The following is a 16,376-nucleotide window of genomic DNA, read 5'->3' as shown; positions in this document are numbered from 1 at the left end:
CCTCACTGCAGCATTCTGCACCCTCTGGAGTTTCTGGGACAGCTTCAAGGGCAGCCCCGCGTAGAGCGAATTACAGTAGTCAAGCCTGGAGGTGATCATCGCATGGATTACTGTGGCCAGGTCGGGGCGGGATAGGTAAGGGACCAAGTGCTTGATCCTACGCTAGGTCCAAACTGTACTGCAGGGATGGGAAACCTGTGGTTTTTGAGAGGTTATTGGACGCCAACTCCCACCATCCCAGCAAGCATTAAACTGATAAGAACAGACACTACACTTAGCCAAAACACCCATCCCAGCCAGCATGGCCCATAGCGATGGATGAGAGTTGTAGCCAAAGAACATTCCTTAATATTGCTTTCCACTGTAGTGCCCCCCTCCCAGGGAAGCACAGAAGAGGGTGACAAGATTATGCATTCCAGATTAATGTTTCCACAAATTTCTCCATCTACAGGAGAGAACCAAGAACCTTTTCATATACTGCATTTTTAAGGATGCGAAAGTGTGAATGCAACAAACCAGTATTTTTTAAAACGCACGAGTTACACAGATGCAGTCAATACGGAGTTAAGATTGGCTAAAGCGCCATGTATGCTTGGCAACAAACCTGGTTTCTTGCTGAGCGATGTGTGAAATGGGCCAAGTATTCCCTGCAGAAGGAGATTTTTATTTGTAAGGATCTCTGAGTATCTTTGCAAATATATACAGTGGTACCTTGGGTTACAGATGTTTCAGGTTGCAGACGCTTCAGGTTACAGACTCTTCTAACCCAGAAACAGTACCTCAGGTTAAGAACTTTGCTTTAGGATGAGAACAGAAATCACACGGCGGCTGTACAGCAGGCCCCATTAGCTAAAGTGGTACCTCGGGTTAAGAACCGTTTCAGGTTAAGAACGGACCTCCAGAACGAATTAAGTTCTTAACCCGAGGTACCACTGCATATATATTAGAAAAGCTCTTCACTCATGTGCCAACAGTGTAAACTCTGGTGACTCCCAATTTGTCAAATGTTCCTGCATTTGGCTAAAATCAGAGCTGTTTAACAAAGAAGCTGCATGCATAAAACCTGACAGAGCTATCGAGTGAGTAGAAAATGTCTTTTTAAAGCAAAGACGACCAGTCTCCGTCATTGAAATACGTTTGTTGTATATATCTTTATTATTCTCCCACTGTAAAGTCTGTTACATATGCACCTAATAAAAATGAACATTTGTCCCAGGAGGTTGCACTGTACATGACTTGAAATTTCATTTCAAGACAACTTATGAGAAAATCAATTTGGTATGTTGGGTTACATAAATTAGTGATGACAGGTTTTTGTGCATAAAACATTTATGAGAGGGCTAGGAGATCATGATACACAAACTTTTAAGAATAATTTTTGATACCATATTCTGCTCTTTACTGGGAACCATGTGTTCACATGCCACTTTTTATTTATTTCTATTTCAGTCCATGATATATTGCTATCTTGGCAGCAAGTTTCCTAATAAAGGGGTTCATATACTTGTCTGTAAAAGGTGGTTCCTCGTTTGCAGAGAGTCTTCTATTGCCATTTGTATGAAAGGAGAAAATAAAATTTTATATGCATAAAGAGCAAAAATATTGGCAAAGTTAGAAATTCATCTACCCCGTCTTCATGTTTTATAGGCTTTGATTTCATAAACAAAAGTATCTATTTGCAGCCCACTGTAGCGTTTGTGACGCTAACATGGTTGTGAAACCACATTGCTGTTTGGCTTTACATCTGTGTGATGCTCATTCACATATCTTTGGACAGACTGAGTGTAGGGCTTAGATGTCCTTTGCCACTTCAACGTTGAAGGTTCTTGCATTTTTTTTTAAAAAAGTAAGCATGTTTCATTACATTTATGAAGTGGGAAGTATTTATTGCTCGGTTTGCTAGATGAAGTCCAAAGATTCTGGTGTTGTTTACTTACTCTGAAATTTGTAGTTTTCAGGCGGACAGATCTTGTTCTGTGTGACTGAATCTGTGGGGATGGGAAATGAAGGATATTATTTAGAGCGGACCAACAGATTTGCATAGAAGCAGACACTAAACTGGGAGATCTATTTGCACACTGAATGGGAGAATCACCTTTCAGCCTGGATGTTGAACCCACCTGGCCTAGTAGGTTCAAGACTGAGCTAAAAGGAGATCCTGCATTCAGATAACTGTAGGATTCCTCAGTCTGAATATTCTTTTATACACACTGAGAAGAAAGTGGAACAGTGTAAGGCCCACTCATAATTTCCATGCACATAAATGCGTAGGGATAGGTAGGCTCAGTAATGCAGCTAGACTGGTAAGTTAAAGGTAAAGGTACCCCTGACCGTTAGGTACAGTCGCAGACGACTCTGGGGTTGTGCGCTCATCTCACTCTATAGGCCAAGGGAGCTGGCGTTTGTCCGAAGACAGCTTCTGGGTCATGTGGCCAGCATGACTAAGCCGCTTCTGGCGAACCGGAGCAGCACACGGAAACGGCGTTTACCTTCCCACCAGAGTGGTACCTATTTAGCACTTACACTCTGACATGCTTTCGAACTGCTAGGTGGGCAGGAGCTGGGACCAAACAACGGGAGTTCAACCCATCGCGGGGATTCGAACCACCAACCTTCTGATCAGCAAGCCCTAGGCTCTGTGGTTTAGACCACAGCGCCACCCGCGTCCCAACTAGACTGGTAGGCAGTTCAAATAGCAGCAGTTGGGTCACACAGTCAGTTTTTCCTAAGTGCCAGCAGGCATGGCTTCTTCTTTGCCACACACACATGTGTGATCAGATGGGGAAATGTCGTTGTGGGCTGAAGTGTTATGTGGATATAGTCAGAGGTATTTTTATGCACAAAGAAAATGGAAGGTGTTTGACTATGGATATTGAAATAAGAAAAGCAATATCTATGCACTGTCAAGTTCACACATTCACATTTCCCTTAAAATATGGAGGACTTGTGTGCGATTGATGAGCAGGGATCATCATTTCTTGTGCATAGGAAGAACTAGTTTTGTGAGACAGCTCTATGTGCGTATTGTGTACTGGCATGTTAACATGGGAGTGGATGATGTGCAGATTTGCTTACGTTTAAGTGCACACACAGCTATGGTTTTATGTTAAAAAGTAATAATCAGATCACTTACCTAGAATCCATTTTTCGGATAAACACTGTATGTCCATATTATTTCTAACCCTGTATTCTCCAATGCAGATTTTAGCCTGACGAAGAGTTTTGCACACTTTTCCCCCACAAAGCTGCACCAGCTCACATAGTTTCTTATAGGGTGGTTGACTAGCAGGAGATATGAACATTGCAGGATGATTTGAAAAGAGTTTCTGGTGAACTTCTCTATTTGGAAGGTAGCGCTGAAATCTGCAGATCTGTTTGAAGAGAAAAAAGGAACTATTCTGATGCACTCTTTAGAAACTGAATTTTGCACATAACAGCTCACGTGCACATGAAGTCTACCAATGCAGAGTCTTAGAGTTAAAGCTAACCGAGATATAAGTGCGATAGTTATATACCAAAGTCTCATACCTAAGACTAGAAGAGATCCATAGGACTTTGTTTTTAGAAAACAAAGTCAGGACAACATTGATATTAATCAACCCATTTTTTTAAAAAAACATTTTACACACAGCGATATTTATTTAAATGAACCAAAATGCCCTCTTTTTAAAATAAATAAATAAATCAGTACAAAATGTGTTTGCTCAGGAGTATATTCCCCTGCACTTGATGAATTTTACCCCCAGGTAAGATAGGATTGTTTGCCTCTCCTCGCAAACCTCCAGGCAGTGTCGAAGTCGCCACACTCCCAGGTTCTAAGTCAAAGAATCAACCAAGAGAATAACCAACTGCCAACTTCTTCCCCAATACCATTTATTCTTTGTGAAATACATTTGCAATGCAAATACAACACAAATGCTAACAAATTCCTTAGGTGGATGGAGCTAATGTGTTAGTCAGGGGCCAGCAAACTTTTTCAGCAGGGGGCCGGTCCACTGTCCCTCAGACCTTGTGGGGGGCCGGACTATATTTTGAAAAAGAGGCAAAGAACCATGCATAACGCCCTGAGATACTATACTGGGAATACTTGTTAGTATATAAACCATGGTTAGTACCAGTGCACGTATCAACGGTTAACGGGGTAGGCCTCCAGATGTTGTGATGGTTGGTGGCTGCCAGTGGTGTTGGGAGCTGAAGTTCAAAAACAACTGGAGAGTCATAGGTTTTCCAACCCCGAGTTAAACACGTAAGTTAACATGGACAACGTACACACTCTTTAAAATGTTAGAACCTCCTCAGGATAAATACAATTTATACACTTTTCAGTTATTCGAAATAGCATTTCTCTGCCTTTAGAGACATTTAAGCTAATCAGCAAAATCCAAGAGAAATAAAACAATCTGCAAGAGACATTAATCTAGCTTTGCTTTATCTAAAATTAATAATCAAACCAGATTGTGCTAAAATTGTCCCATCGCTTTTGCGGCGCTAAAGCTTCCAACCTGAAGCTGATTAGAAGTGACAAGCTCTGTTTATGTTAAAAGCCAGCAAGAGCCAGAGTTTGTTAGAAAGAACATACACACAATGTAACTTGCTTTGTAATCCTGCTGTTTTACACATTTTGGAGGACATGATTTAAAGGGCCTGCTGTATTCCGGCTTGTTCAACATTGTTCCTGAAAGCTTTTATTTGTTGTGGTCGTAACAAAAAGTCATTTTGTTTTCACAGTGGTTCCAGTGGTACTGGCAATGTACTCGAGTAGACAAGGAAATTGAACAAGGAAAAAGAAATGGCTTCTATTTTATGTTTCACAATAAAGATGTAAAATCAGGAAATGCCAGAGAGGAAAAGTTCTAAACCATGATGTCAAGGGCTGCTGTGCATTTAAATACTTACATGCTGCACAGCTGGAATGGCTAGTGCTGAGATTATGAACAGAGCCTATGGGGCGAGTTGTCCATTTGAAACTGGAATTGGCAATCAGATTCTTTGAAAGAGACACGGCACTTCAGTTTCTACAGAAACTGTTCACATTTAAAAGCAATCAAAATGTATGCTTCCTTGCTCCATTAAATCAATGGAGCAGCAATCAAGTACCGTATTTTTCGCTCTGTAAGACACACTTTCCCCCTCCTAAAGAGTAAGGGGAAATGTGTGTGCGTCTTATGGAGCGAATGCAGGCTGCGCAGCTATCCCAGAAGAGCAAGAGGGATCGGTGCGCACAGATCCCTCTTGCTCTTCTGGCTTCAGGGATAGCCACGCAAAGCCTCTTGAGCGAAGAGGGAGCACTCCTCCCTCTTTGCTCAGGAGGCTTTGCGTTGCTTTCTTGTTTCCCTCCTCTAAAAACTAGGTGCGTCTTATGGTCGGGTGCGTCTTATAGAGCGAAAAATACGGATATATATATATATATATATATATATATATATATATGCAGGTTTTGGTGTCCTCGGGTGTCTTCCCGTGTAAAAGTTGGGGTGTCTAGGCGACGTTTCGACGAGGTCTCACTCGTCATCTTCAGGCTGGTGCTTTCGGCTTCTTGTTACTGGAACAGAGCAGGATCTCAGTGTTTGAGTTCCTATAAATACTGTTGAGGGGGTGTGGTGTATAGCCTCCAATGTTCTGGGCAGAGAGGAAGTTCCCAGGCTAGTGTGCCTTTTCTTCTTTTGTTCCTTATATCAAGGGCACTACAGATAAAATTAGCAAAATCCTCCATAAACACAATATCAAAACAGCCTTTTGCACCAACCAAAAAATAGCCAATATCCTCAGAAACCCCAAGGATAAAATCCAGTTGGAAAACCAAGGGGTCTATGAAATACCCTGCAAAGTCTGCCCAGCCACGTACATTGGACAAACAAACAGACGAATAAATGCACGTATCGCAGAACACAAGAATGCCGTCAAAAAAGAAGAAAAAACTTCCTCTCTTTTCCAACACATGAAAGAAACAGGACACAAAATTAATTTTGCAGATTCCAAATTGCTCTTTAACATGGAACATCACCACAAGAGAATAATCATGGAAGCCATCGAGATAGAGAAACACCCTCACAACATGAACAAGCGTGACGACACATCCCGCTTGCCAGACATCTGGAAATTAGCCCTCCCCACAAAAACTGACACCAGATCCAGAGGCACACAGAACGCCATCACCAATCAACCACACCAGACCCAAACCCGGACCCTCTCCACAGATAAATTACAGACACCATCCAGTAGCCAAACCATGGTGGCACCTCCGGATGCTGCACCCCCCTGCAATCCCTACACAGATCTGGCTGACACAGGCCACAAAACCACAGCTCGCCCCTATACACGAAGCCAAGCCAGAGCACAACTAAGTGCAGTACAGCCATCTTCTCAGAAAAACTCTTCACAAAGTTCAAGAGGTCAAGACACAAAGACTTTAGCAACTAATCCACACCTAATGACCCACCTAAGTGGTACTCAGGATATCACTCAAGAAATCACTCAAGATATCCCTCAAGTAATTAAGGAACAAAAGAAGAAAAGGCACACTAGCCTGGGAACTTCCTCTCTGCCCAGAACATTGGAGGCTATACACCACACCCCCTCAACAGTATTTATAGGAACTCAAACACTGAGATCCTGCTCTGTTCCAGTAACAAGAAGCCGAAAGCACCAGCCTGAAGATGACGAGTGAGACCTCGTCGAAACGTCGCCTAGACACCCCAACTTTTACACGGGAAGACACCCGAGGACACCAAAACCTGCATTCCTGTACCCGTGAAAATCTACGAAAGCAAATATATATATATATATATATATATATATATATATATATATATATATATATGAGTTTAGGTTAGTGTTTTAAACTACTTCCATTCTTCTAGCTGTGAGAACTCTCACACACATGTTAATGAATACCTGTAGGTCAGGGCATGAGGCTCCCTTTCCCATATTGCACCTACTATGAACACCTGAAAAGGTGACATCAACAAGAGTAGGTTTGCTAGGGCTGCCATATTTAAAAAACTGAAAATCCAGACAGAAAAGTCTAGTTTCCTGTGAGGTGCCCTCCACCCACGTTCAAAAAAACACATGCAAAATTAAATGCCCATGGAAGTTACGAGTCCACTTGCCCATACATATCTAAGTTTATAATTTCGAAAACAACAACCACCGCCACCAACCCTCTTTCAACTTGTAGCATCCCTGTCTGGTGGTCATTCCAAGGTGACCAGTAAAGTGACTTGCGAAATAGCATCTTTTCAGTAGCATACCCACGGACTGAAAATCAGGCCAACTTTTTGTTTGTATGATATTCTATGTATGATACCCAAAATTATTATTGTGCATGTTTTACATGCATGATGAAGGCCATCACAAATTACAAGAAAGACAGAAAGAAAGATGGGACACTTCAGAGACCTTCTCTGTGAGAGTGCTGTTCCACCATTTTTTCCATTACCAGTCGAAAACTAATGTGCTATATTAAGTATATTTCCTCCTTAGTTATTGCCTCTCTTTGCTTGTATCATTCAAGTTATGTTCCATGCCCTAGAAAAAAGGGGACGGAGCACAAACTAGAGCATGGACAATTTAACTAAAATGTGCCTTTCCACTGTATGTTGCAAGATAAGCCTTAATACTCACACACTGATAAGAAAAGTTAATTTCAATAATTGTCTGAAATACAACCTTCCAGTGGGAATGCTTTGCGAAAGTGTTTGGCAGATGAATCTATTGTCTGGCAAATTTTCAATTTCATATTGAAAATGTCTGAATCACTTTTTCCTGCATAGCAAATACAATTTCTACCAGAAGGAAGTACGTGTGCCTATATTCTAGATGAAAGTGATTTTCTAAAAGCTATATATGAATTCAGAATTCGTATGGCGATTGTGAGGGAGCTTCTTTCTAATGAAGAAACCCTCTTTTTTTGGTCTTTTCAGTGTTGCCTTTGCCTTACCGCACAACATTTGTATGTTTGTTTATTACTGTGGTGCACTGAAACTGAAAGAGCTTTTATTCCAATAATAACAGTTATCAGAGAGATTGTTGAAAGCGAAAGCCTGGCAAACATGCTCCCCAAAGATTTCTTTCCCAAAGTTCATCATAAATGGAATACTACATTAAGAGCTGCACTTTGTTTTATTAACCAAAAATACTCATTATGCTAGACCTTCTGTTCTATCTAAAACAAACTACAATTATTAAAAGCACAGTCCGGGTACATTCTTTATTCTTTAATTTTAGCCGAGATGCCATTAAGACGCCTAACAGTACCTCGTAGTGTGCCAAACATTTTCTTTTTATTTCAGGCATCATTTGTGCTGCAAATGTTAGAATAAGTGATGGGAAGGGAACACCATCCTCTTGGGAATCTACAAATAACTTTTTAAAAAACTCCATACCCCACTTTTTCATGCTTTAGGATGGTCTTAGCCACCATAGGTTCACCTTCCTTAAGTTTTCAGATTCAAAGCTAAAGGCTGAAGTCATTCAGCTACTTCTCTGAATAAAGATGTTCTTGCTAAAACTACATCTACAGTGACATGCAACGAATGAGAACAGGTCTTTCAATACTGGAGGCTGTTGGGAAACAATGGCATCAAGGTCAACATGAATAAACATGAGTTTTGGCAAAGGATTAAGAACCAGCTTCAAACTTCAAGTTCGACGTCTAGTTTAAAGCCAATCCTTGCATTCTTTGCAATTCCACCTCCCCCCCCCAAAAAAACTTGAAAACCTGTAGAATCCTGGCATTTATTAAAACAGAAAGGACTAGCAGAAATCCATACAACATGGTGCTTACAGTGCTGAATTATTTCAGCTGGCAGCTCTTAGAAGACAGATTTACAAATCCACGCTTAATTTCCTTCCTTAAAAAACTGCACCGAACTTTAAAAGCAAATCAGGAGAGAATGTGATTACGCTCAACAACAGATGACTCAACCAGCACCTGAGAATTTTTTGTTAGTCCTGCGGACGGATTGCTGAACTTCCTGTTTCAATAAAATACCAAACAAGTTCAGTTTCCTTTACAAATAAGCTATTACATCAATAATTTTCAGTTTTTGTCTGCCTTCCAACATTTTCTTTGGCAAATGTAGAAACACTCTAATTAAAGAGCCCAGAAAAACAAGCATCATTCATCACAGACGTAGCAAACATCTGAAAGAACACTGCACTGGTGAATACTCTTATTGAATTTGAAGAGAAAATGACTTTTGCCATATGGAAGGTCTAGAATAGGTGTAGCCAACATGGCGCCCTGCAGATGTTGTGAACTTTAACTCCTATCATCCCTGAGCATTAGTCATGGTGGCTGACAGCATTCCACAACATCTGAAGGCAATGGCATAGGCTACCTCTGCTTTAAGTAGGCAGAGATGCTCCCAGAACACTTTATAAAGGTAAACCGTTTATTATACAGCACCAGAAACGCGATACACCGACTTACAGAACTGAGTAGGCCATATACTGGTCTTTGCTCCAAGAGGCATCTTTCATCACATGTTGACAAAAGCCCCTAAGACCCTGTTGATAGGAAGCTCTTAGAGGCAGCAGGGGTCTCCATCAACAGACCGGGGTGTCTTGCCAAAGGCAAGGTGGTTCAGAAGTGATATAAAATACACAACTGAGTGAGAAGATTGAAGCAAGCCCTCAAGAAGCAGCAAAGCGACTCCCCCAGGTAGCCTCAGTTTGCACGGCCCTGTGGCCGATTGGCCCCTGCGCGAGCTTCAAAGAAACTCTGCCCAAACCGTCCGATTTTATAGATAGCCAGTGTGGCTTCCAAGACTGGCGACGTGCAGATCATCCATTAGCCACCCCCTCCCAACGCCCCACTTTCTCAAAACAATGTCCAACATCAAAGAAGGTACCTAGCATTATCCTCCAAAACTGATTAAGGCAGCTGTGTGTGGGGCCTCGCCTCCTCCCCACATTCTTGGGACATTAAAGACTGTTCTCACACCATCAAAAATTTTCACAAGACCAAGGGAGGGGGAAGGAACAGAGACAGGAAGGGTAACCATGTCAGATCACTAGCTCCTCGATACATTTTTCTTCTGGATGCATTTCCCATACACGGGGATGGAGGTGATTTTCGTTTGATTCCTTCTCCCTCTGCACCACCAATGGGCTTCAGAGGGTTTGATGGCCCTTTGGGAAAGCATTAGTGGCAGGTGGAAGGTAGATTGGCAAAAATCACAGCCTTCCCTGTTCCACTGATGGAAGCGTCCACTCAATGAAATAAGCTTGCATCAGCAGTAGGATACCAGGGGACACAAACCGATGTAAATCACAGCAGGTGGGAAACAATAGACAGAGGGGAAGGAAGGAAAGGAAAGGGGGTGCATGGGGGAAACAAACAACATACTGAGAGGATGAGTGGAAGAGTCCAAAGGGAAGAGAGTGAGTGATCTATAGTCAGTCATTTTAACCAGAACACTGCATTTACTAAACTGGGCAGGGGGAGGGATACAAGGTAGAGTATATTAAAAAAATAACATTGCAATCATGGTGTATGAACAAATTGTCACTTTCCTTTCAGGTTTAAGTGGCGGTTGGGGGCACATTCTTTTAAAAGCAAAGCTATAGGGAATGCAATTGCAACCGCTACTGCTACAAAACCACCAGTTCATTCACATGTTGCACTCATTTCTACAAATGTTCAAGTGTTGTGTGAAAGAGTGCATACTTGTTGATTTGTACAGTTCAACTATTGTTGAATGTAACACGCGAACCCTCCTAATAGATGATCTAGTACAATGCAAGGTCTTTGAATCCCTTTCAGGGATAGGACGAGATGGGTGGTTTTAGGGATCACAAGCTTTTTCTCTCTCGGGAGCAGCTTTCTCACACACTTCTCTACCATCAATAGATGAAAGAAGAAGATATCAAGCCCAGCAATCTAACTTTTTTTGGAAAGATAACACCTGAAAACATAAAGCAAGGAAGAATGTGCAAATATCTTTGTTTTGAATTTTACAATCTATCACATTCAGGAACCAAAACACTGCTGGTTTAAATATGTGTTTTTCTGAAGTCAAATGATAACACAGCAGGGGAAAATAAAATAAAATAATTGGCTATAAAAGCAATCGCCCTACACATATTTATTAAGAAGCAAGTCCCACTGTAGGGACACTGATATGTGTCTGTAGCACTGGAGCCTTCAAGCACTTGAATTTGAGTGAATGTTACACTGTTTGAGCTAGTTCGGGTTGCCATATGTCCTCTTTTTGTAGGACATGTTCTCTTTTTCATGGGTGTGTAGAATGAGAGTCGTCCTAGAGATCTATAGCTAAAAGTAGAAGCTTTTCAAAATATGGCAAAACTAGTACAGCGGTACCTCAGGTTACAGACGCTTCAGGTTACAGACTCTGCTAACCCAGAAATAATACCTCGGGTTAAGAACTTTGCTTCAAGATGTGAACAGAACTCATGCTCTGGCGGCCCATTAGCTAAAGTGGTACCCCAGGTTAAGAACAGCTTCAGGTTAAGAACAGACCTCCAGAATGAATTAAGTTCTTAACCCGAGGTACCACTGTACAGTCATACCTCATGTTATGTCCGCTTCATGTTATGTTCTTTCACGTTACGTCCCGCGGCGACCCGGAAGTACCGGAAAGGGTTACTTCCAGGTTTTGCTGCTCACGCATGTGCAGAAGCACAAAATGACATCACGCACATGTGCAGAAGTGGCGAACAGCAACCCGCGTGTGCGCAGACGCGCTGCTGCGGGTTGCACTCTTTTCATGTTGCGAACGGGCCTCCGGAACGGATCCCATTCGCAACCAGAGGTACCACTGTATAGGCCGAGAACCATTTTGACTGGGGGTTCCGTTCCTGGCCCCCGCACATGTCGACAGAGTGCGCACAAGCCTGCTTTGCCCCAGTTCCACCCCGTTTCGCCCCCTCCATTCCACCCTCTTCCAGGTCCAAAAGGACCCACACATCGGTGGCCATGCGTCAATTGATGCACGCAAAAAGATTGCCCCCTGTACTGTTTTTATCAAATCCAATTTACTGTTTCAAGCACAAATGGCTTGCCCATTCATTTGAATGGACTGGGCTGATCCACGTCTCCACATGCCCCACAATGCAGAGGAGATATGTGCTGAACACACCCAAGAGCTGCTCCCTGGTTTATTAGGCAAAGCCCCTGCCAGGCACAGGAATCCTGCCCATGTTAATAAACATGCCAAACAGAAAGATAAATCTGCTTCCTGCAAATGCCGGGAGCCGTGAAAAGGCAAGCAAATGAAAATGAGTGGTCCTCATACTAGCTAACTATGGGTGGGATGCATGGAAGGAAGTGGGGGAGGGAAAATAATCAGCTCAGAATACAAAATTTGTCATCGCCTGAAACTGATAGGTAGCAGGTTTTAGGGCTAACAAGAGGAATACACTCAAGACCTTATATGAGCAGCCTTAGAAATGCAATTCTTTGTATTTTAATTTGTTGTAAGCTGCCCTGGGACCTCAGGGTGTAGGGCAGGCTCAAGAAATTAATGATAATTAATAATAACTGCATATAGATGGGGCTATATAATCTTTGGGAAGAAATAAAGAGAGCTGTTATTGGTTTGTGCGTATGTCTCTTCACATAGGACATTAGAACATCGTTGGGCAGGAGGAGGCAGCAAATTCATTATCATGATTGCATTGTTTATCGCCAGTGAGTGAGAAGAGGCATTTGTTGAATGTTCTTCCTGTCTTGGGCTGGAAAACATCTCTGTGCACCTTGCAGAAACAACAGGAATAATTAATTGCCACAGAATAACCCCCTTTGTGTGTTGAACGTGTGTATTATTATTATTATAGAACAAGGAATGCAAGTTAGCTTTGCGTCTAGAATTTTAACATATAAGTTTCTGGGGCAAAAATTCTCTAAAGACTTACAGCTGAAATTCTGTCCATTCAAAACTTGTGAGTGTCCAACAGATATGCGAACATTTATAGCGTGAGGCAGATTTCTAGTCTAAATATTCAGCAGTTCTCCCTTCCATATAAAACAGGACTAACATCTTAAGGGGGGGGGGGTGGAATCAATTTTGTCCGCATAATATGCAAAGCAGATTTATGATCATTTTTATTGCTAGATATACTACTATAAATGAATGATAAGGAAGAGCCAATAAAGATTCCTAAACAGCTGCCTAACACTAACGAACCACGGTTTTTCTCTTGTAAGATTTAAGACAACTATAAATAGTAAGCTCTGAAGGTCTGTTTCTCCAGCTGTTTATCTAAAGCAGCAGTAAATTGTGGAATATAAGCTATTAAAAGAACCAAGGAATCAGGATTCGACCCAAAAGATAAACACTCATCTTCACACATTTTGTATCAGAAGCTTTAACACATACTGCTTTGACATTTGAAGATAATGCCAAGTGTAAAATTAAAAAAAATCAAAGTAAAGAAGGGTCATTTCTCAAACAGACTGATGCGAAAAGTTACACAAACAGTGAAGTGCAGTTGATTTAACCACAGCACTATTATATTATATATACGATATCTTTATTGTCATTGTCCCTTGCGGAACAATGAAATTGAAAAACTACATTAAAATTACATAAAAACTACATAAAACTATATAAAAACTACATAAAACTACATAAAACATTCAAAACTCCCCAAAAAACTCTAAAACCCCATTTTAAAATACACTATACTACAGAGACCCCTTATGCTGCGTTTAGAACCAGAATTGCATTAGCGTAGAAACTGTTTTTCAGGCGGCGAGTCCTGGCTTTTATAACCCTATACCTTCTTCCAGAAGGCAGAAGCTGAAAGAGATAATTTCCGGGGTGCGTACTATCAGTGGCGTAGCGTGGGGGGTGCAGGGGGGGCCAGCCGCACCGGGCTCAACATCTGGGGGTTAGGGTTAGGGGGCGCAAATCCACGCGTTAGGGGGCGCAAATTACTTGCCTTGCCCCGGGTGCTGACAACCCACGCTACGCCACTGCGTACTATCATGTGCTATCTCTGCCGCTTTCTTATGGCACCTGGCAGCATAGATTTGATCTAAGGTGGGAAGAGTGCACCCAATAATTCTCTCTGCAGTCTTTACAACCCTGGATAGCATTGTTTTTTCCCTGGCCGTGCAGCTCCCAAACCACACGCACAGACCATAAGTTAGTACGCTCTCCACAGTGCAATGGTAGAATGCCATCAACAGGTCCTTTGAGAGATTGTTTTTCCGGAGAATTCTCAGAAAATATAAGCTCCAAATACAAGCGAAGGCTGCAATCCTAAACACACTTTCAGGAGGATGTCTTTGGAATTGATGAACCTAATCTATGAAAGCCTTTTACAAGCGTACGTGAGTTTAGAGAAATTCATGGAGATTCAAAGGCTACTAGCTGCTGTGTTGGAGGCAGTAAGTCTCTGGACACTAGTTGCTGGGGAACCGAAAATGGGGAGGGCGTTGTTTGTGCTCAAGGCCTGCTTTCAGGCTGGCTTCCACCACCTTCTGCTTGGACACTATGAGAACAACAACATGCTGGACTAGATGGGCCTTTGGTGTGATGCAGCAGTGTTCTGGATAGCTCAGTTGGTTAGAGCGTGGTGCTGATAATGCCAAGGCTGCAGGTTCGATCCCCATATGGGCCAGCTACATATTCCTGGATTGCAGGGGCTTTGAGCAGATGATCCTCAAGAGTCCCTTCCAACTCTACAATTCTATTCTTCTTATGTTTTTAACTTGCATTGGTTCAAAATACTTCTACCCCATGAGATGGGCCAAAAATTCAGATCTCACACAATTCAAAGCTTGGGATGTAACCCACTGTCAAGTGAAGACGAATTCATGCTTACCCATGCATATATACTATCAACTTTTTTATTGCTACTTGCCAGTGAAAAGTTCTCTATTATTATGTGCTCATCAGGGTGAGCTGGAGAGATGAGCTCAAACACGCTTCTTTGCCAATGACTGCAATACTAAGTGGTGACCCACATGTGTAAAACAGCCATTGAAGAACAAAACAATTCAAGACAGGATTTGCCTATTATCCGACACCTCCTCAAAGACAACGGGCTGGTATCAGGCTCGTCTTCGGCAAAACTGAAACAGTACGTTTCCGAACACAATTCAAAGTGTTGGTGCTGACCTTTAAAGCCCTAAACGGCCTCGGTCCTGTATATCTGAAGGAGCGTCTCCACCCCCATAGTTCTACCAGGAAACTGAGGTCCAGCGCTGAGGGCCTTTTGGCGGTTCCCTCATTGCGAGAAGCAAAGCTACAGGGAACCAGGCAGAGGGCCTTCTTGGTAGTGGCACCCGCCCTGTGGAACGCCCTCCCACCAGATGTCAAAGAGAACAACAACTACCAGACTTTTAGAAGACATCTGAAGGCAGCCCTCTTTAGGGAAGCTTTTAATGTTTGATGTATCACAGTATTTTAATATTTTTTTGGAAGCTGCCCAGAGTGGCTGGGGAAGCCCAGCCAGATGGGTGGGGTATTATTATTATTATTATTATTATTATTATTAATAATAATAATAATAATAATAATTTTATTATTATTATTATTATTATTATTATTATTATTATTATTATTATGAATTGCTCTTTGCATTCACTGAAGGGACTTAGATGCAGTGAAGGCTGCTGCTGGAGGAAGGAGGGGAAAGATGATTTTCTGCAGATTCCCCCTTCTTCCTGCAACATCGTTGGAGGGGCGTTCCCAGCTACCCCACTCCCTGTTTTTGGAAGTCTTCTAAGAAGCTGCTGCTGGAGAAGGACTGTGAGCAGCATCATGGGACGAGTGTTTCTAGGACCAAGACAAAGGCAAGGTGCTAAGCTCCCTTGTTATTTTTCTGTTGCCAGGAGGTATAATGTTGTCAGTGCAATATTGTTATATTTATACAGTAGCACTGAAATGTTGTTTTGGGATGTTATATTTGCTGTTATGTTGCAGTTTCAGCAAGCCATTATGAAATGGTTCTAGCGATGGTTGATCTTGAGATGTATTCTTTGTTTCTTTTGTTGCAAGCCGCTTTGAGCGTGATGTTTTTTGAGGAAAGGAAAATAAAATGATGCGGAAATGACTGGCAGAATCCGAGACCTGGGAGAAGAGTTGGTGGAAGAAGACTGGAAGAAATTTAAAGACTATCTGCAGAAACACTGTAAAATTAATGAATGTTAAGAAAAAGAAGAAGAAGAGTTTGGATTTGATATCCCGCCTTTCACTCCCCTTCAGGAGTCTCAAAGCGGCTAACATTCTCCTTTCCCTTCCTCCCCCACAACAAACACTTCTGTGAGGTAAGTGGGGCTGAGAGACTTCAAAGAAGTGTGACTAGCCCAAGGTCACCCAGCAGCTGCAGGTGGAGGAGCAGGGAAGTGAACCCAGTTCCCCAGATTACGAGACTACCGCTCCTAACCACTACATCACACT

The 16,376-nt window shown here is 42.2% G+C and overlaps 1 protein-coding gene across 1 annotated transcript in view; it reads right to left on the bottom strand.

Moving 5' to 3' along the window:
- Positions 1-1,132: 1,132 nt before the first annotated feature.
- Positions 1,133-16,376, bottom strand: part of MCPH1 (microcephalin 1) — a 107,842-nt gene continuing 92,598 nt past the window's right edge. The window contains exons 13-14 of the mRNA XM_081904727.1: positions 3,134-3,371; positions 1,133-1,988 (exon numbers count right to left, since the gene is read on the bottom strand). Of these exons, the coding sequence (XP_081760853.1) occupies positions 1,930-1,988; positions 3,134-3,371 (297 nt within the window). The 3' untranslated portion in view covers positions 1,133-1,929. The remainder of the gene's footprint in view (positions 1,989-3,133; positions 3,372-16,376) is intronic.

This window comes from Podarcis melisellensis (genome assembly GCF_964234715.1).
Source record: "Podarcis melisellensis genome assembly, chromosome: 3".
Lineage (NCBI taxonomy): Eukaryota > Metazoa > Chordata > Lepidosauria > Squamata > Lacertidae > Podarcis > Podarcis melisellensis.
The sequence above is the reverse complement of the archived record's forward strand: the minus strand, read 5'-3'. Positions and strand labels throughout refer to the sequence as shown.